The sequence below is a fragment of the Erythrolamprus reginae genome, chromosome 3 (assembly GCF_031021105.1).
Source record: "Erythrolamprus reginae isolate rEryReg1 chromosome 3, rEryReg1.hap1, whole genome shotgun sequence".
NCBI classification, from domain to species: domain Eukaryota; kingdom Metazoa; phylum Chordata; class Lepidosauria; order Squamata; family Dipsadidae; genus Erythrolamprus; species Erythrolamprus reginae.
This window is the reverse complement of record NC_091952.1, coordinates 51,001,428-51,023,509: the sequence shown is the minus strand read 5'-3', so window position 1 is coordinate 51,023,509 and position 22,082 is coordinate 51,001,428. Positions and strand designations below refer to the sequence as shown.

Sequence of the window (22,082 nt, the reverse complement as noted above, 5' to 3'; positions counted from 1 at the left end):
CAATTCAAAGTGTTGGTTATGACCTATAAAGCCCTTCATGGCATCGGACCAGAATAACTCCGGGACTGCCTTCTGCTGCACGAATCCCAGCGACCGGTTAGGTCCCACAGAGTGGGCCTTCTCTGGGTCCCATCAACTAAACAATGTCGTTTGGCGGGGCCCAGGGGAAGAGCCTTCTCTATGGTGGCCCCGGCCCTCTGGAACCAACTCCCCCCAGAGATCAGAATTGCCCCCACCCTCCTCACCTTTCGTAAGCTCCTTAAAATCCATCTCTGTCGTCAGGCATTGGGGAATTGAGATACAGTGATCCCCCGGGTATTGCGATCCCGATCATTGCGAAACGGCTATATGGCGATTTTTCAACCCGGAAGTACAAACACCATCTGCGCATGCGTGCCCTTTTTTTCTATGGCCACGCATGCGTAGATGGCGCCGGGCAGATCAGCTGCTGGGCGGCTTCCCTGGGTCTTCCCCCTCTTGCTGGCGGGAGGGTGGGTGATTGCAGCTTAAGCCCAAGCTTTGTGGGTGATTGCAGCTTAAGCCCAAGGAAATCCTGCATCCAGACATAATTAAAATGGAAAGCCACCATAAATCTTCTGCTTGTTTAAAGCCCCCCCCCAGCACCCGCTCACCCGCCGCTCGCCGCTCGCCCGCCCTTCGCCCGGCCACCCGCCGTTCGTTCGCTGCTCGCCCGGCCACCCGGGTTCGCTCGCGCCGCGACTCAGTTGGGAAGCCGCGCGGCTGTTTTAAACCGTCGCCGCCGGCATGGGGGGCTTGCCAGCACCCCCCGGACCCCCAACCCAGGTTTGGGGGGCTGCTAGGAAGCCCCCCATGCCGGCGGCAACGTTTTAAAACAGCCGCGCGGCTTCCCAACTGAGTCGCGGTGCGAGCGAACGGCGTGGGCGGGCGAAGGGCGGGCGCGCGGGCAGGCAGGCGGCGGACAAGCGGCGGGCGCGGCAGCAGCGAGGAGTGGGCGGCCGGTAAGACCCCCAGCGCTGCTTCCCAGTTGGGAAGCGGCGCAAGCGAACGGCGTGGGCGGGCAAAGGGCGGGCGCGCGGGCAGGCAGGCGACGGACAAGTGGCGGGCGCGGCAGCAGCGAGGAGTTGGGGGAAACCCCAATCTTCGGCTCCTCGCAGCTGGGAAGTAAAAACACATGCGCAGATGGTGTTTTTACTTCCGCAGCGCTACTTCGCGCAAAACCGATCATTGCGAGGGGTCCTGGAACGGAACCCTCGCAATGATCGGGGGATCACTGTATACCTTTCCCCCCTAAGTCTATACAATTTATGCATGGTATGTTTGTGTGTATGTTTGGTTTTTAATAAGGGCTTTTAGTAATTTAAATATTAGATTTGTTATATGCTGTTTTTATTATTGTTGCTAGCCGCCCCGAAATCTAATCTAATGAATAAATGAATAAACAAATAAACAAACAAACAAATAAATAAATCTTTTTTCTAATATAAACAATTCCAGTCTCTAAAGCAGGGGCGTCAAACTGGTGGCCCACGGGCAGGATGCATCACATGCATGTCACACCCACTCCCATTCCACGAATGAAAAAACATGATATGTTACATGACGGTGACATGGCAAGTTTGACACCCGTGCTCTAAAGGGACCTCCTTGGAAGAATCAACTCTAGATGGCTTTCTTGGATTGAAAAAGATTGGAGCCTCTTTGCAGTTTCACAAGGGAAGCGCAGCCCAAAGAAGACCCAATTCTAAAGGGTTTATAGAGGCAAGACTCAGAGGGGACAGTTAATGTTTTATTTTCCTCCTTACTTGTCCTTAAATATAATAATTTATAGAATGGGACATCTGTATATCTAGGACCATCTTTAACACATGAGAGAGGTATCCTTTTGTGGGCTTTACTTTTTACTTCTCCATTTCATCTTTTCTTTTTTTCTGCAGATACTTGCTATGGTGGTAGGTATCCGTAGTGGCACAATGGTTAGAATGCAGTATGGCATGCTAACTCTGCCTACTGCCAGGAGTTTGATCCTCACTGGCTCAGGTTGAGTCAGCCTCCCATCCTTCTGAGGTCGGTAAAATGAGGACCCAGATTGATGGGGGCAATATGCGGACTTTGTCAACCACTTAGAGAGGGCTGTAGAGCATTATGTGGCGGTAAATAAGTCTTAAGTGCTATTGCGAGCACTGCTTAGAATATATTTTACAAAGTCAATTACCAGAATACCCCCACCAGCCTTCAAGTCTTTCTCGTATAATAACAGAGGTCCTCCCTGGAAAGTGGCTACTCTGCCATCTGTCTTTACCAACAATAGGTCGCAACAGCAGTGCTTATATCTTAGATATGCAAGTTCATCACCAATTTTGAACCCTCTCCAATTTTCTCTAAAGTGCCTCCATAAGAGAAGTAAAAACAATGACTTTGGTATTTTTTTTTCTTGCCGGTCTGTCTGAAAAGCTGGAAAGTGATTCTTTTTTTAAAAAAAAAAGTCTCCTGAATCCTTGTCAATTTGGAAACTAATCAATACAGAAGCACTGATTCCGCAGTGGTTATAAATATACTCTGATAGAACTTTAATATTTCATAATGAAACATGAGCATGCCTTTAATATTTCCGTATTGGGAGAAAGTGTAACGAGAGGGCAAACAAGTCACATTCGGTTTTTATGGTAGAACTTAGAACTTTATGTACTTCAGAAATAAAGCAGAATGATTTTTATTCAGGGTTCTATTCAGCCTCCCGCAAATGTCGTTGCTTTAAGAGCTGCATTGACTTTAATAATAAATATTTTGAAATATCTGCATTTTTTTCAGGCCTCTGCATAGTCCAAAGCATTTCCTTTACATCATTTTTGGAAGCATGCAAAGACCTAGCAACCATTCCACTATACACATAGTCCAAAATAAATTGCCACATGCCTTGTTGTGATTTTGGTTCAACTTGTTGTTCAAACATAGCAATTGTGGTTAGTTCAATAAACCATAGTTGATCAAGGCTTGGCATTATCTGTACTATTGTATACAATATAGATTCAAAGACTGAGTATAAATTAATCCTAAATAGAATTCCAAAATACTATTAAGCACATATCTTCCTTGTCAAGTTGCAAAAAACAAAAAAAGAACATTTTGAATTTGTTGGAACTTCATCAAGCAAGATGAGGGTTTCATTGACAAAAAAAAACTGTCTCAATTTCTGTAGCTGATTAAGCCATACTGTAATTTGAGGATGGTTTTAAGTAGGAAGATGAAGAGCCAGAAAGGCAAATCCCTGGATCAAAATCTATGTAAGTTGCATGTTGTTTCTGAGTCATGCAGTGAAATGCGCTGTGTTGAGAAAAGAAATTAAACACATCCATATGTCAGCTACTGTCTCATGATACTATTTACAGAGCTGGAATTATTTTAAAATGTATGTTAATAGCACAGTTTTGTGTTGTTAATAAAAATGGTTAACTGGAGGATTGGAAAAACAAATAGATATTTCATTAGATTTACGGTATGATCTTAAATATTATTTAACAGTACAGTATTGCACTTTTTAATTAGCTGCTGACTTAGAAAGTTAGATGTTATTTGGTGTTATAGTTAAAAGAGCCTGTTTAGTGTGATGGTTAAGGCACCAGGATAGAAATTGGTTGACTGTAAGTTATAGTCCTGCTTTAAGTACAAAGCCAGTTTGGTGACCTTAGGTCAGTCACCCACTCTCAGCCCTAAGAAGTTGGCAATGGCAAGTCATTTCAGAAATGTTGTTGTTAAGAGTCAAAACTAACTCAAACCATCTCTCTCCCCAAAAGACACTGTTTGCCATGTTGATTTCTTAGAGCTAAGGACTTGAGCTAAGAAGGTATAGGTGTCAGGGTTCCAAATAGCATCAAAAACTAAATCAGAGTTCAAGGCAAAGTATTCCTTTAAGTTCCAATTTATTACCAGAGCCATGTTGGCATATCTGGGAGAAACCTGAATCTGAAAGGGTTTCTCCACCCAATTGAAAGTTCAAGGCCTTGCCCCCACGCCCCCAAGTCCATCACGTTGACCAATCTTAATCTGACAATTTGCCAGAAACTCCCATCTCCTTCCATGCAGGTGCAGGAGTGCAATGACAAAGGATGACGTTGGCAATCTAGAACAGTGTTTCCCAACCTTGGCCACTTGAAGATATCTGGACTTCAACTCCCAGAATTCCCCAGCCAGCGAATGCTGGCTGGGGAATTCTGGGAGTTGAAGTCCAAATATCTTCAAGTGACCAAGGTTGGGAAACACTGATCTAGAAGAAATTTGTTTTGACTACATGCAGACATCCCTCATGCACTTTACCCCTCCCAAATTCCCTCAGCAAAGAATACATTTGAAAATAGCATTAAGTGTGGCAGGCCAAAGACTCCAAGTAACATGGCTTCGGCCTGACAATAGGCAGCATTATATGTAACAGAAAAGTGAATTAATCACAAATGGGAATGGATTTGCATTTATTTAATGTAGATATTTATTACTCCCATGTGTTATTTCTTCAAATAGCCAGGGACAGAAAATCAATGAGGCTGCTTCACAAAAGGCATTTTCTTTTGGATGGTGTGCAAATCTGAATACTAGTGTCCATGTCTCTTGTTTAGTTTGCTGTGTGTAAACTGTTGAATGTAAACTTTAGGGACTGTTGAGTTTACACTTTAGGGCTGCAGTGGCTCAGTGGCTAAGACGGTGAGCTTGCTGATCGAAAGGTCAGCAGTTCAGAAGTTTGAATCCCTAGTCCTATGTAACGGGGTGAGTTTCTGTTATTTGTCCCAGCTTCTGCCAACCTAGCAGTTCGAAAGCACATAAAAGATGCAAGTAGAAAAATAGGGACCACCTTTGGTGAGAAAGTAACAGCGTTCTGTGCATCTTTGGTGTTTAGTCATGCCAGCCACATGACCACACAAAGGTCCTTGGACAGCGCTGTCTCTTTGGTTTTAAAACGGAGATGAGTACCCTAGAATCGGGAATGACTAGCACATGTGTGAGAGGGAAACCTTTACCTTTAAACTGTTGGGAATCTGCCGGTAATCTTTCCAATAAGAACCCGTCTAGCAGAATAGATATTTTCACTTGTGATCCACTGCATTGATGTTCTTCTCCCCCTTTATGTTTCTACATAGACCAAGATCTTGTATGAAATGAATGTTCATAGTAACAGTACCTGCTTGTTTGATTGGTTAGATGCTACCTAGTCATTGCTAAGTCCTAGCAATCACATGGATAAAGTTCCCTACAATGATCTTTTAGATCTTCCAATGATGAACTCAGTATCACTGTAACACAGATGGTCCACCTTGTTGCTGGTCATCCTTTTCTTCTCTTTCATCTCCTTCTACAGCATTAGAATTTTTTTCAGAAAACTCTAAAAAAATTTGTAAAACATTTTGGTAAATGTAAAGGGCAAGTCTAAAAGAATAGGATTTAAATTTTAAGAGAAAAAAACATCATATAAAGTCATAGTTCACATGGTGAAGTGATTAGGGAGACCTTCTAGTTTCCAGATATACCTTGTGCAGGCTAAACATATCTCATGGACACCAAATTGAGTCACACTGAAGTAAAAATATGCTGTTGAGACCACACTCTAAATTCCTGTTCAGTTTTTTTTTTTGGCTGGAAGCCATGAGCTGCTGTTAAAATTTGGATTGTGGAATCAAGACAAAGAAAGTGAGTAGGAACTTATGACACATATAATTAAAAGACTTTGGGATCTTGTCTTTCTTTTTATGAGTGATATGATATTCCAGGGCTTATGCTGCATTTTTATATATTTTCTACCTCTTTCATGTTAGCAAAGCATGCGGAGGGATCTTCAAAGGCTGCCTATGGCCTTAAGCATCTGCATGTTGCTCAAAGAATGAATAAGATGTTGTCATGATAGAAATCCTTTTTCCCCCTTTCCCTTTAGGACTGCTTTTCCATTTGAATATTTGTCATGCTGTTGGAATGGAGAAATTGAGTAATCAAGAACTTGAGAATTTAGCTTCTTCAACCCATGATCAGGACAAAGGCAGTGTGAAGCAGGGCAGTCACGGCATTAATATGTTTCCTTTGTGCAGAAATCATGGTAAGGACAAAACCAGGTTTTAAAAAAACCCAACAAATTAAAATGTACTACAAAATGTGGTCTTCTGTACCTCTTTGGGATCAATGGTCACATTTCCTCGGAATCCTTAAGCAGTTATTTCCAAACTGTCACTAAGATCCGCTGTGGTGTGCATAGCCCATTAGGTTATATTTATCTCTTCTTGATATAGTGTAAAATCTAAATAGATCAATTATAATCAAGTGAAATGAGCCAAGTGTGAAAACAAAGAGTTTGCAGTTAGATAAATTCATACCAGCTAGGTGAAAAATTACATAATTATAGACACATGAATGCAGAGTGTGAATCTATCTGCTGTATGATCAAACTACTACAGATCCTTAAACACAGTAGTTTTATTGCATAATCACCTGCCTAGGACCTGTACCAAAGGTTGATCCATTCACAATTCCCATCTGAATTCTTCTATCTTTTTTACATCACAAGAAAGGAAGTGTGAAACAATTGTGCATTGTTTTATATTAATTCAGCCAGAACAGGGGTCTGCAACCTTAAATCATTTGGACCCATTTCCCACAGAAAATAAAACACCAGGAGCCACAAAACCTGAGTGGGCATAGCCAACTCAATGTCATTCCCACCCAGTCACCCAACCCTCCCAGCCACACCTACCTAGATTTTGTAGCTTTCTGTGGAAATGGGGTGCTCTCTCTCTCCCCTCCCCCCAAATTGTCTTCCGGGAAGCTGTGGCTTGTGCTCCTCAGCTGTGGGCCTTTCTCCCTTTCCGTCATATCCTCTCCTGGATCCCATTCCCACCTTGCCAGCCCTTGTGTTAGCAAGGTTGGCATCGGCCATGGCCAGGTTGGGCCAGTGTCTTGGGACAGAGAACAGGGTTTGCAAGGAGTCGCACGAGAGGGGTCAAAGAACCACATGTAGCTTTGGAGCCATGGGTTGCCGACACCTGAGCTACAAGAATCTGTCTACAGGTATTCTAAATCCGTGATATTTTTCTCATGACATTGGGCATTTCTGTATTAATCCATAAATAATGTATTAAATATAGTTTGAGCAGCATGGTGGACTAGAGGTGGAACTCTCACCTTAAAATCAGGCGGCTGTGATTTCAATCCTAGGTAGTGGTAGTTGTTTTTTTCTCTGGATGCAAAGAGAAAATATCTACTGTGACCTCCAGGTAGGCATCAGGAAGGGCATTTGGTCAATAAATGCTCAGCTCCATTCAGTAGCCCCAATTCTATGTTGATGGAGTGGATAACAGGGTTGTTAAAAGAAAAAAAGAATTAAATATAATTAACCCCATTAACCAGTTTGGTCTAGTAGTTAAGGCAACAGGCCAGAAAGCCCGAGATTGAGTTTTAGTTCCGTCTTAGCTATAAAAGTCAGCTCCATAAATCTCTCTCAGCTCTCTAACTCTCTCTCAGCCTAACGCACTACACAAGGTTGTTATTGTGGGGGAAATAGGAGGAGGAAGGTGTGTTGGCTATGTTTTCTGCCTTGAGTTATTTATAAACATAATAAAGGCCGGATACAAATAAAATAATCATTTTGAGTTATAGGTGAACTTTTTAAATCTAACCACTTAAATCTAGCCAATTATTCATATGCTGCTCATATCTGATGTCTTTAGAAGAACAGCTCAGATCTGCTTTTCAACCAGCAAATTCTCTATGTTCTAATAACTTTGAATATGCCAATATTCTTTTCTTCCCAGGAGGGAGTAAACGAAATCAAGGCTACTACAGTATACAAGAACAGTCTGGGAACAGTCCTAACAGCTTGAGCAATAGTCCACAAGTCCAAGCCCCAGAGAAAGTGACTCTTATTGTAGATGGAGCAAGATTTGTTGTAAACCCACAAATTTTCATAGCTCATCCTGATACAATGTTGGGAAGGTAAGTGATTCCGAGGTGTAAAGAATTCCACAAGCTGTTCTACATGCTTTCCTAGCCTGAATGGTATGTGTAAAATTATATCAAGTGCTAATATCTAGTTTTCCCATTCAATATAGCAATTCAATGACAATTTCTAGGCTTCAAAAAATAAAAAACTTTGTAAAAAGTGGATAATTTTTATGATATTTCCCAGTAACAGCTTGCTTAATATAGAAATTATTCTTTGCTTAAGTGGTCTTAATCTGGTCTACCTATCTTCCTGCTTTTCAGAATGTTCGGACCAGGACGAGAATATAACTTCACTCGTCCAAATGAAAAGGGCGAATATGAAATTGCAGAAGGCATCAGTTCCGCTGTTTTTCGGATTGTGCTGGTGAGGAATTCTATAATGATCCAGAAGCAGAGCTATTCCTCCAATTTGTAAAGTTCCTATTCTTGCTTTCAACTTCTAGGAAATTTTGATTTTTTTTATAACTATTTTTTATTCTGTTTTGACTTCTTTTCTCCATTTAAGGGCATCCATATCATTTTATTTGTTAGATGTATATCTCATCTCCTTTCTAAGAGTTCACATAGTTGCTTAGGGATCTTGGTGCAATTTATTCCCACAACATCAACCCTATTAGGTTGGTTAGGCTGAGATATTGATCCAAAATCACCCAGTGACCTGAATCTCTCTGCTCGTAATACATTAAATGGATTGCCCTCCATAATATATTGGGCTTTGAATCCCAGATCCACCTAGGAAAAGGTTTGGAATTCTGGAAGTAGAATTCAACTCATCTAAAAGACACAAAGTCAAAGTTGAACATGATATGTACACACAGAGACATAAATACATATGTAGGGTTATTAAAAAAATGAACCAATTTCATGACGCATTGCAGTGACCATATGAAAGAGGAGTTACCCTGTTTCCCCGATAGTAAGACACCCCCGATTGTAAGACGTATCGGGGGTTTCAGGGGGGTCGGCTAATATAAGCCGTACCCCGAAAGTAAGACATATGTCTTACTTTCGGGGAAACACGGGGGTATTGCCGGGGGGAGCCCGATGACGTCGCTTCCAAGCTCCCCACGCGCCCCTCACCTTCGCCTCGCCGCGGCGCCACCGCCTCTTCCCCGGCTTGGCAAAGCGAAGGACGGCGCTGGTCCGAAGCGAGCCGAGCGGGCGGCGGCTTGCAGCGAAGGCACTCGTCCCAGCAACCGAGTCCTGCCAAGGCTCGGCTGCAAGCGGCTAGCGAGGCCGACCAGCTCCGAGGCGAGCGGCCGGAGCTGCGCCCTCCTTCGCCCGCCTCCTTTCCGGCAGGCAGGTGGGGCTGCCCAACTGCGCAGAGCGGCTCCTCCCCTCCAGACACACGCTTCCCCGACACGCGTCTGTGGCCTCACGCGTGCACGCCGCTTGGAGCCCTGAGGTTGAACTTGGAAAAGGGCTCACGAGGCTCCTGTTCTGCGGCTGCCCTTCTGGACTCTGGGGAGATGCCTTCGGGAACGCGACCCTTTCAATTTTTTTCCAATGTAAGACATACCCCGAAAGTAAGACGTAGTGGGGCTTTTGGGGGTAAAAAGAAAGTAAGACACTGTCTTACTTTCGGGGAAACACGGTATCTATGTTTTGAAGGGCTGCCACAGGAGCAATGTAGTCGCGTTGTTCTTCTGGCAACGTTTGTTTTCCCTCAGAATGGCGAGCCGTCAGGAAAAAGCGTTCTGTTTTTTTGAGTTCATGGAAACAAATTTGGTTGTTAAGGTGCAGCCTGCTATTTGAAAGCAATTTGACATTAACCCACCATCTCCTAAGAACATTCAAAGATGGTTTCAATAGTTTCAAGAGAGTGGGTGTCTGTATAAAGGAGAAAGTCCAGGACGACCATGAGTTTTGGAGGAACAAGTGGCAAGAATCCATACGGTGTTTGAGAGGAATTCTCTTAGCACATTGATGTTGCCTGTGCTACAAGTGGTGGCCACATTGTAAGACAGGAAATAAAAGCTGATTGTCAGTAGAATACTTGTGATTTGGCTGGAGTTTTGTATTGCTTTTCCTTAATAAAATACTGCATCATGAAATCAGTTCATTCTTTTTGAATAACCCTGTATAATCTCACATTTTTATCGTATGATTTATTCTGTATTTATTATGCAGGGAGGGAGGAAGAAGGGATATAACACTATTAATGGTCAGTTTTTAAAAATAACATAAAAATAATTGTCATTATGTGCCAATTATATGTAAAACATAACAAAATACCTACACTTCTGCATGCTATTTTGACTGTTTTTGATGGAGAAACCTATTAATCACATATTGATAATAATATTTTATCCATTGACTTTTCAGGATTACTACAAAACTGGAATCATTCACTGTCCTGATGGAATTTCTATTCCTGATCTCAGAGATACTTGTGACTATCTTTGCATCAATTTTGATTTCAACACAATCAAGTGTCAAGATTTAAGTAAGTATAACAGCTTTTATAACAGCCTTCTTCACATAAGTGCTCTCCAGATATGCTATCTTTCAGAATCTTTTTTTCTTTTTCTTTTTACAAATTTTTATTATATTTTATAACATATAAACATATCATTTTTAGTTAAAGAGTATGTTGTCTGGATATAAATGTTTTAGGAAATAATAAAGTGTTTACAACAATATTCATTACATTTTAGTTCTATGGTAGTAATAATAATAATACAGTATTTGCTTATCCATTTTAACAACCTCTTATATCATTAGTCCTTTTATCTACATATTTCTAACTTCTGTTTTTGTTAGCCTAGCCATTGATAAAATAAATCCCATGTCAAAAAGTATTCAGTTTTTTCCTTTTCCTTAATTTTGTTAATTAAGGAATGTCCATTTCTGCACATTCTAATTTTTTTTAGAAAATCTCTTCATTTTTTCCATTGTTGTGCAAATACAATTCTAGCTGCAGTTAATACATATATAGAATAAAATATGTATACCCCTTGTTATACTTATGTTGCTTTAGTATTTTTTCCAACCATTTGTAAGAACATAAGAAGAGCCATCTGAATCGGGCCAAAGCCCATCAAGTATAGCATTCTGTGTCACACAGTGGCCCACCAATTGTCCATGGGGATCTTGAGGAGAAAGAGAAGACAAAACCCTCCCTTTCCCTTGACCTCCAACAAATGGTACTCAAGAGAATCCTGCCTGCCTCAACCAATATAGAGGCAGCACTTGGACATCCGTTTCAATAACTACCGATACACTTGGTGTTCTGTCTGGGTCACTCCAGAAGCCAATACCAACCCAAAAAGAGAATCAGACACACTGGTAAAAGGCAAAGGCAGTTTTATAAAATTCAAGAAAAACACAGGTAACAGAAAATGTCCTTACAAACAGGAAAATGCTGTATCTTCAGATATATTCACGAAGGCCAAAAGTCCATGCAGCAATACAGAATTCTTGCTGCCAAGCCAAGGCTGGAGATAGCAGACCTATACCTCCCACGGATCTTCCAAAGCTGCTGGGCCACAAGCCAGGAACAGAGACGCCGAGAAACAAGACAGGATAACGCCACACCAAGCTGATAATACTCCACATGGCTGCAAGGGCTTGCCTGCCTTTTAAACCCTGCTGATGAGGACCACACCCAAACCCAGCTGTTTCTAATTCAATGGTGAAAATATCTCTTTAACTGCTCTTTTCGTTGCTCTGCACATCGCTGTCTCATGTCAATGACAGCTTGTGCGTCATCCCCTAATGACTCCAAGCTACTGGCTGGGGAGAGCCCCCCCCCCCTGGGGGGCTCTCATGCTGTTCTCCTTCATCCCATTCCTGATTTTCCTCTCCCCCGTCCGACTGTTCATCCCCCTCCTCTGCGCTGTCATCCTCCTCTGGGCATGGAGCCAGCAGAGACACAGCTGGTCCCTGAGCAGCCTCAGGCTGAATCACAACACTTGGCATCCATGAATCATTGTATATTTTTGTCCAATATTTTTTTGTTTTTGGCCATATCCACCACATATGATAAGTATCTGATGATATTTCCAACATTTAGTGGATATGAGGGTGATGTGGCTGCGACATCTGTCATCCCATTGATTGCCAGGATTGATTCGGCTGATCTAGTTGGCTAGGCGGGGTTCCCCTTCCTCCCTCACTGCTCCATGTGCGTCCCTCCTGAAGCTGCACGCTCGGTGGAAGAGGACAACCATCCCAGATAGAAGGAATGTACCAATCTTCAGTCAAGGGTACATGATAGCTGTGCTCCCTTGCTAGAACCTCCAACCAAGTTCCAGAATCTTATAGCCATCAAGGGTCCATTGATCATCCTGGCTAGCATTTTGACAGTTAAAGCCAGTCCCTTATAGAGAGATTTAAAGTAAGAAACATTCATTTAAGGGAGAAATGTATTAATTCTCTATATGTTTTTATGTTTGTGCTAGATCTTGCTGTTGAGATGCTATGTGACAGATAGGGTTAGACCTATAGCATTCAGCCATATTCAGGAAATCCATATATCTATTTCCTTAGGTGCTTTATTGCATGAACTGTCCAATGATGGGGCTCACAAGCAATTTGATAGCTATTTGGAAGAGTTAATCCTGCCGATAATGGTTAGTAGTGCTAAAAAAGGAGAGCGTGAATGTCATATTGTCGTATTAACGGACGAAGACATAGTGGACTGGGATGAAGACTATCCTCCCCCAATGGGGGAAGAATATTCACAAAGTAAGTATTTTTAAATGTTACATAAAATACTTTTTAAGGTAAAAATAACATTGCACTTTTATGAAGAAAATCTCTGTAAGAGTCTTGTGCAAATTTTCCAATAGTGTGTGCATCCCAATATACAGTTAAGAATATAAAAATCATATTGTTAGTGACCTACTACTTTGCTGAATGTAAAATTGCATGTTTAAGGCTATACAGTGATCCCCCGGTTATTGCGTCCCCGACCATTGCGAACAGGGTAATTTGCAATTTTTGAACCCGGAAGTCAAAACACCATCTGCGCATGCGTGCCCTTTTTTTCTATGGGCACGCATGCGTAGATGGCGCCGGGCAGATCAGCTGCTGGGCGGCTTCCCTGGGTCTTCCCCCTCTTGCTGGCGGGAGGGCGAAGCCCCCCCCAGCACCCGCTCGCCCGCCCTTCGCCCTTCGCCCGGGAAGTTCGCCAGGAGTCAGCGGAGAACGGCGCGCCTGTTTTAAAACGATCGGAGCCAGCTGGCTCCGATCGTTTTAAAACAGGCGCGCCGTTCTCCGCTGACTCCTAAAGCGGGGAAGTTCGCCAGGAGTCAGCGGAGAACGGCGCGCCTGTTTTAAAACGATCGGAGCCGGCCTGGGGGGGCTTTCCAGCAACCCCCGAGCCCCCAACCCGGGCTCGGGGGTTGCTGGAAAGCCCCCCCAGGCCGGCTGCGACGTTTTAAAACACGCGCGCCGCTTCGCAGCTGTCTCCTGAAGCCGAACGCTAACTTCCGCGTTCGGCTTCAGGAGACAGCTGCGAAGCGGCGCGGGTGTTTTAAAACATCGCTGCCGACATGGGGGGCTCGCTAGCACCCCCCAAACCCGGGTTGGGGGTTCGGGGGGGTGCTAGCGAGCCCCCCATGTCGGCGGCGACGTTTTAAAACACCCGCGCGCCTTCCCAACTGAGCCCTCAAGCCAAGCGCAGAAGTTCGCCTTTGGCGCTTGGCTTGAGGGCTCAGTTGGGAAGGCGCGCGGGTGTTTTAAAACGTCGCCGCCGACATGGGGGGCTCGCTAGCACCCCCCCAAACCCGGGTTGGGTGTTCGGGGCGGTGCTAGCCAGCCACCCATGTCGGCGGCGACGTTTTAAAACACCCGCGCCGCTTTCCAATGAGTCCCGAAGACAAACGGGGAAGTTTGACGTTTGTCTTCGGGACTCATTGGAAAGCGGCGCAGGTGTTTTAAAACGTCGCCGCCGACATGGGGGGCTCGCTAGCACCCCCCGAACCCCCAACCCGGGTTAGGGGGGGTGCTAGCGAGCCCCCCATGTCGGCGGCGACGTTTTAAAACACCCGCGCCGCCCCCAATCTTCGGCTCCTCGCTAGCGCTGCGGAAGTAAAAACACCATCTGCACATGCGCAGATGGTGTTTTTACTTCTGCAGCGCTACTTCGCGAAAACCCGCTCGTTGCGGGGGGTCCTGGAACGGAACCCTCGCAACGATCGGGGGATCACTGTATACCATTATAAATTACATAATATAGTGAGTGTACTTTTAGCAGTATAAGATGCAGACTACCTACCCTCCAAAGAAGGTGGAAATGTTGGTGCACTTTATACACCGAATACAGCCATTTTTGGTCTCCCGAAATTGCACCCTGTGAGTCCAGTTTTTGACAAAAACAGGAACATATTTTGCAAAAATGGCGCATGCAGAGTCTTTGGGAGGTGTGCAGAGTGCTCCTGAGACTGGGGAGGGCAAAAACGCTACGCGTGGGGGGGTTGGGGGAGGTGGACATTTCTGCCCCCTCCCCCAGCCCTCAGGAACACTCTGCAGGCCTCCTGAAACCTCGGCGTGCCCCGTTTTTCATGAAAATGGGACTGTTTTTTGCAAAAATGGGATGCCCAAAGGGTCTGTCTTCTACTCCTGTACGTCACATAGTTCGAAAAATACAGTAATCTTTGCAATAAATGTACAATTGTAGTTTATTCATTGCTTGGGGTTTTTTTTCCATGGGAAGAATAGAGTGCTTCCTGACGTTTTTGCACTGGTAGTTTGAATGCTTTATAAAATATGATTGTGAAAGTGCTATGGTCTGAAATGCCTTACGATCAGACAGGGGGACAAGTAGCATATAAACCAATCAACCCAACAAAGCACCTGTCCAGAAAGTGGAAGACTGTAAATTCAGGTTCTGTCTTACCCACGTAAGGCAGCTGGGTGTCTTTGGGCCAGTCACTCCCTCTCAGTCCAGCCCACCTGACAGGGTTGTTGTTATAGGGAAAATAGGAGGAAGGAGGTGCCTCCTGCTTATTGGATAAAGGCAGGATGCAAATAATTAATAAAAAGCCGTGGGGCAATGAAGAAATATGAATATATAAATCAATGTATTGAAAAGCTTCATAGGCTTTCAGTGGGTATGGTGCCATGTCTACATTGCATTTCAAAGCCAACAGCAGGTGGCATGTCAGCATTTCTCTGTTCAGATACCTTTTCAGATGTGACCTTGGCAGAAAGTTGTTAACTCGGTGATGGCAAACCGATGGCACATGTGCCACAGGTGGCACATCAAGCCATATCTGCCGACACATAAGCCATTGCTCTGGTCAGCTGATTTTTGACTCATGTGGAGGCTCTGAGAGGGCACTTTTGGCCTCCAGGGGACCTCTGGGGGCTGGGGCAGGGTGTTTTTCCCCTCCCCAGCCTCCAAGAAAGCCTCTGGAACCTGGGGAGGGCAAAAAAACAAGCTGCTGGGCCCACCGGAAGTCAGGAAATGGGGGAAGAGGGGAGCAGGATGGATTTTTACATGTATGCACGGGAGTGGGGCAGAACAGGATGGTCATGCATGCAGGGGGAATTAAATTATGGATGTGGGCACTCGTGCGTTTGCAATAGCAATGCACGTGTACTTTGGGCACCCAAGGAAAAAAAGGTTCGTCATCACTCTACTAACCCATTGAATGCTGGATGGTGAGTGAAGGACGAGAGTAATTGACAAGTATGTATTTGCTGAGGACTGTAGAGAAAAGAATATAAAGGATAAGGATAGGTCCCAAGTCAGGTCCTCATCCTTGCTGGATTTAGCTGTGATAGTGGACCTCATTGCAATGAGTTGTTGATGTAAGTTGTATCTTTAATGTTGGCTTTTTCGCATGATTCTCAATTGCTCATGTAATAAAACCTCTGAATCTCAAAGTAAGATTTATTGTTTGTGGTTTGCCTGTGTTACCTTTTTTTTTTTGCTGGAAAATATTTTTATCACACTAGAGAACATTAGCAGCTTGAAAAACAAGACGATAAGCAAGATACTAAACGTCTTTGGGGAGTTCAAAAAAAGATAAGTCCTAAGTAAAACATTCACAAACAAAAGGCTATTACAAGGTCCATGAGCAAGATGCAGAACCTTTTTTAAAAGATGCAGAATCAATGGAATGGGAAGGGAATGAGAAAGAAGGGCTGCAGTATTGCTTGGCAGAACAGGAGATTGAGGCAAGATTTTGCTCCAGGGAAAATAAATCACATTGTGGCTGCTGAACCACAGCAAGAGTTTTCTGAGAAAAGCAGGAACTTGCTAATTTAAGGGAAAGAAATAAACATTTCTGCTTTTTCAGAAATAGGAGCAAGCGAAGAACTAGAAATAGTATCTAAGAGAAACCTTTCGACATTATGAAATTGCCAGTCTTCCTTTTAGGCTAGTATATAGGGCCTTTGGGAATCACCTTTATTTTCAACTTTTTGAAATTTTTGGGAAATTATTTTTGCACAATTGTTTGTCTCAGAAAATTTAAGAATAGCTGCTGTACTCCTATTCATTAATGCTGCACTCATAGTCATTAATTTGTGTGGCTTTTTTTCCTCCCCTCCAAGTTCTGTATAGTTCTAAGCTCTACAGATTCTTCAAGTACATTGAGAATCGGGATGTTGCGAAAACTGTTTTGAAAGAACGAGGCCTCAAAAATATAAGAATTGGCATTGAAGGTATGTAAAGGGTTTCCTAAGAAATGCAAAATGTTAAAAAGGAAAGGAGCTGGACTTCCTTTTTCAAAACATCAGTTTACTGATTTTATTAGTCAGCCCTATGGAGTATTTCTTGTTCATTAAATGATACACTTTGTTGAGGTTTTTGGAATGACCCACCCATCAGTTCCTGACAAGCCCTTATGCTTAACGTTCCCTGAGCTTTGCCTATTTCTGAGGTTTTCCATTAGGGTGGGGTGGGTGGATGTTATTTAAAGCCTGCTCCTCCCTTCTGAAATTAGCAGCAACAACCTGACTCAAGGCCAAGCTAGACATAATAATTCAGTTTTATGTACTGAACACATGAGTCAGTTCCATTTATATTTTCAGTGCTGAGAAAGTCTCTTCTTTGTGTCAGTCTTTTTCAGTCTAGTCCAGGGGTCCCCAAACTTGGCAACTTTAAGACTTGTGGACTTCAACTCTCCATAGCTGGCTGGAGAATTCTGGGAATTGAAGTCCACAAGTCTTAAAGTTGCCAAGTTTGAAGACCTTTGATCTAGTAGTCCAGGTGTCAGCAACTTGCAGTGGGTGGCTACGAGCTGGAACGCTAAATTGTGCTTGCTGCCACGACTCGTGCAGCTACAGCAGAGGGTCCGAACTGTCACATGCGGCTAGCGGTGGGCTACAAGCCGGAACACTAAATTGCGCTCGCCACTGCGGCTCGTAAGTACTTGCGGGGCCAGCGCAATTTTGCTTCTGCACCTGTGCAGGTAGCAAAATAGCGCAGGGAGCCGCAGGTGCGCTTGTGTTTCGGCATGCATATGAAAGCAAAAAAATCCTTGCCGAGACACGGGGGTACCTGCGGCTCCATGCACGATTTTGCTACCTGCACAGGTGTAGAAGCAAAATCGTGCTTGCCCCGCAAGTACTTACGAGCCGCAGTGGTGAGCGCAATTTAGTGTTCCGGCTTGTAGCCCACCGCTAGCCGCATGTGACAGTTTGGACCCTCTGCTGTAGCTCCCTGTCGGGTGATCCCATCACTGGCTCACCCTGCCCTGCGCCCTCCCCTCCCAGTCACTTCTCACCTGGCCTGAGAAGGTAACGGTGATGGGGGGATGGAGAAGGGTCCAGGGCAGAGACAGATACAGAAACAAGGAAAGAGAGATAGGCATAGAGAGATACAAAGGAGGGGAAGAGAGGGAGGGAGAAAGAGAGAGAGATGTCAAAAGGGTTTTGTGGATCCTGGTATTTTTAAACAACTGGTTCTCTGTCCTAATGACCAGTTGGGTAGACACGGCCTGTGGAGTTCATATGACTGATGGAATTGAGTGATGTTGAGTTGGCCATGCCCACCCAGGTTTTGTGGCTCCCAGTGTTTTATTTTCTGTGGGAAAAGGGTCCAAATGGCTCACTGAGTGTTCAAAGTTGCAGGCCCCCCAGTCTAGTTTCTGCCTCAAGATATCTCAGGATCAATTCTCCCAGGCCAAGTGGTCTCCTTTTTAGGAGGATATTATCCTTTTAGGAATATTTATTACTTAAGTTTACACTTAGGGATTGGAGTTGGGGGGGCGGAGTTTGGGAGGATAATTACACCAGAATAATTGTCTTTCAGGTTATCCCACTTGTAAGGAGAAAGTGAAAAAGAGGCCTGGTGGACGCTCTGAAGTTATCTACAACTATGTGCAACGTCCATTCATCCAGATGTCTTGGGAAAAGGAAGAAGGAAAAAGTCGGCATGTTGATTTCCAGTGTGTTAGAAGCAAATCTCTAACAAATCTTGTCATGGCCGGTGAAGACATAGCAGAAGATCAAGAGATTATGTTGCATCACCCTCCCCAGGTAGACGAGCTTGATCGGTTAAATGCACCACTCTCTCAAATGAATGCCAATGAAGTGGCAGATTAATTAAACAGCATGAATGGCTCTTAAATGGACGGCTGAGCTTTTGGGTGGGGACTTAATGCCCAGAGCCGAATTTTCTTGTCATGGTTGCTATATTTCCAAATATAATCTCTTCAAGCCCAGAGGACTTTTTAAAAAAATCAGATTTGCTTCTTGAGGGTCATCAAGCCTATTTCTCTGAGGTGAATTGAAAATCTGAGGGTTGCGCTAACATTTATCGCTGTGGCTAAATAATTGAGTTGGAATGAAAAGAATGGACACCTATTTTCAACTCACTTAAATTGAAAGGATTGGTCGATTATGTAACATCAAGTCATTTTTTATTCCTACCACTTACATTTTCTCCATGATGATGTGTCCCTAATTTGTTTGTTCAAGTCCCCCAACAGCACACTCCCAATGTCCCTGCAATTGTCCATCCATCTTGACCTCCTTTTCTTTTTTCTTCTCCTTCCTGCTTTCCCAGCATTAGAGCTTTTTCTCGAAAGACTTTGTGTAAAATATTAGAAGTGGGATAATTTGACCCTGGTCATTTGTGCCTCAAACAATGAACTCTACTTTAATCGGTTTGATGTTCCATTAAATTGGAAGGGATGTGACATAAAAATGTGCTAAAGTCTTCATTAACTTTAGTCTGACTGTATTTTAAAATGAAGGATTCCATTGTGGTATTACAACCATTATCAGTATCATAGCAATGAGTGTGGTACCCTTCCTTCTCCATCACCTGGCTGAAGTAGATATTTATAGAGAAGCATCACACCTATGGATGCATGCACTTTTGGCACCTTCCTCTTCAATTTCCTAATACTGACATTACAGCTTAGAAAGATCAGATACACCAAAGGGAGAAATTGGAAACTAAATGACCAGTGAACCAGTCCTACTTTAGATAAATTTAGCCTAAATTGTGCTTACTTACTGTAAATAAGCTACTGGAATACAAAGGAAAGTACCACTTGCAGAAAACAATGCATGATCTTGGGCCCAAACATCCAAGCAGCAACACTGGATGAACAAAGATGGCTGAACATTCCACCACCACCAAAAAAAGAGCAAAGGCTGCAAAGCAGCATTTCTTGAAAGGAATAAAACCTCCTTATAGAAGGATTTCACAGCATTTTCTTAAAAAAAGAAAGTGACTGTTGCAGGAAAACATATGCTGCTGCAGCTATCATATTGAGTCCCAAGTATGGAAAATGCTTTGTGGTTGTTCCACATAATCGCCCTCTTGGCTAAGGATATTGATTTTTGATAGTGTTTTGGCCAGTCCACGTCATGCTCAACTGATCACAGATTTCGAGGATTGAGAGACGGATGTTTTTTAATATCCTAGGCCTGTGTTTTTGGCACCCGAGTCTGAGTGGAGAGGATAAGGAGTTAGAGAGACTGAAAGCCAACCAGACTGCGGCACCTCCAGAGGTGGTGTTGAGTGAGTCAGAAGAAAAGGGCCTTATAGACGTAAGAGTGAGAAGGAGTATTAGTAGGCAAGAGTATTTGAGAAGGAAGGGGTCTCTATAATAGCTCTATAGAACACTTGGCCATGTCTTGTGACTATATAAGGGGAGGTCTCATGATGAATCAGTGTGAGCGACAACATTCTAACAATGGAGGGATGCAGGCTCCAAGGCTTAGAGATCATTCCTTCCTAAGACAGCTTTAAAAACTACAATCTGCTTCTTCTGAGATTTCTGCCGAGATGCTGTGAGTTGGGTGATTGACAAGAGTCATTTCAAAGAATCTTTTTAATGAGCTTTTGGATTCCATTCTGAGATTATGCTTATCTGAGAGTCGTTTGCCCAGGGGACACTGTCCAGAACAGACTAAATATGCCTTTGACTTAACCATTTTATGCTATGCCTGTTTTAAGCAATATATCTCATTTCTATACTTTCCAGCTGTGTGTGTGACCTTTAATTCTTGCTGGCAACTTGCCTAGACAGAACAGATATTAGCAAGGATGTCAGGTTTTATGTCATCACTTCTCAGCATTTTAACTAAGATCAATTGTAGGAGTAAGTTTCCCAGTTGTTTCAGCACCTTGGGACAATCAGGGTGCTTGAGGCTGGCACCTTGAAAGTCAATTGGGAAACATAATCAGCAGGATCAGTAGAAAGTTATATATAGCAGGGCTCCTCAAACTGATACACTGCAATTCACAAAAATGATAAAATGAATTTCTGTGATCCTCTCCCCCTTCCCCTCCATTAACAACTAATTTCATTGGGATTATGGTTGGGCAGTAAATAAAACCTTATAATTATTGAAATTGAATTCATGTATCAAATCAAGCCATGATAAAACTTTACATTTACAGTCAGAACAGTCAGATCCCCACTTCTATGAATGTCAAAGTTAATATTAAAGGAATTCCCCCCCCCTCCCGCTTCCGTTCAATTATAATTTGCCTTCTTATAATTCAAAATGATTATAGAGCATCTAGCACTCTGGAATGATGGAGAACCAGTCTTGTCCTTTTCATTCAGGTAGAGTATTCCTTCAGGTACAAGAATATTACCTCCCTGCCCTCTTTTTTTTCTTTTTGGCAGCTAAGCATTTCTAATTCCTAAATCTTCTTTTGTAATAAGACCTGGTTTTTAATCCGCTGCTAATTCTTATTTCCCTTTCTGAGTCCGTTTATCTAAATCTTTTTTAAAACTCTGATACCGAGAACTAGTTGCAGTAGTCAGTATTGGGATCAGTGAGTGCAAAATCTTATGCAAGCCACATTGTAAAGTAAAGTTTGAATAAGGAGTACAATCAGCTTATTCTCATACAAATTAAATATTTTCTTGGAGGTCAATCATCTAGTCAAATTTGTTTTAAATTGGGCAATTTCTGAATTGGTTGATGGAATATATCATGGTATTTACATGCTGATGGGCTACAGAGTGTTCAACAGTCCCAAAAAGCATGATTGATGGTGAAGGGTGCAACATCTGGAGACCATAGCTTTTTTAGACCTAAAAGAAATTGCGGTAGCAGATATAAAGCAGCGATTGTACCATTGGACTCAGATCCAAGTCATAGTTTTAGGAAAATCATGGTTTCAATGGTTACAGACCAAGCCTGAATCTAACTCACTGGATAGATAATATAAAAAGTAACTTTTAAATTAAAACAATAACAAATTCAGGTGTGTGGAGTTTAGGCTCATAGTATCCCAGTGAACTGAATATCACCTATCTCACATGCAAAAGCCAGCAGCATTTCTTGTAGAACCGTTTTGATCTCAAGAGTGAGCATTAGAGGAAATACAATTCAAAAGTTATTCTCAGATTTATTGATGCAAGTTTTTATTTTCCCTTCCCATTGTATTTGAGCAAATGGAAAATTTCAATTCAGGAATAATCATAATCTTATTCTATTATTATTATGATTTAGTTTATAAGTTATAAATTCAATGCTTAGCATTTACAAGATCATGCTGTTTCAGTATTTTTTGTAAGTTATTTTATAAACTTCTTCATGGACTTTATTAAAGTACTTTTTAATCTATTTTCCTGTGACTTTTCTTTTGATGCCTTCTCAGCCATGGAACATCAGTAGAAATTGGATATGTGTTTATCTATTTTCACTTAAAAGGCTCCAACTAGGTGTGCACACAGAAACAAGGTACAATACAGTAG

At 42.9% G+C, this 22,082-nt stretch overlaps 1 protein-coding gene across 2 annotated transcripts in view; it reads left to right on the top strand.

The window, feature by feature from the left end:
- The window catches only part of KCTD20 (potassium channel tetramerization domain containing 20), a 33,796-nt gene extending 11,845 nt beyond the window's left edge, over nucleotides 1-21,951 (top strand). For both annotated transcript variants that reach the window (XM_070745272.1, XM_070745271.1), the window contains exons 2-8: nucleotides 5,897-6,055; nucleotides 7,764-7,944; nucleotides 8,215-8,317; nucleotides 10,279-10,399; nucleotides 12,445-12,642; nucleotides 16,462-16,572; nucleotides 18,164-21,951. In XM_070745272.1, coding sequence (XP_070601373.1) covers nucleotides 5,935-6,055; nucleotides 7,764-7,944; nucleotides 8,215-8,317; nucleotides 10,279-10,399; nucleotides 12,445-12,642; nucleotides 16,462-16,572; nucleotides 18,164-18,456 — 1,128 coding nt within the window. In that variant the 5' untranslated portion in view covers nucleotides 5,897-5,934 and the 3' untranslated portion in view covers nucleotides 18,457-21,951. The remainder of the gene's footprint in view (nucleotides 1-5,896; nucleotides 6,056-7,763; nucleotides 7,945-8,214; nucleotides 8,318-10,278; nucleotides 10,400-12,444; nucleotides 12,643-16,461; nucleotides 16,573-18,163) is intronic.
- Nucleotides 21,952-22,082: the final 131 nt, after the last annotated feature.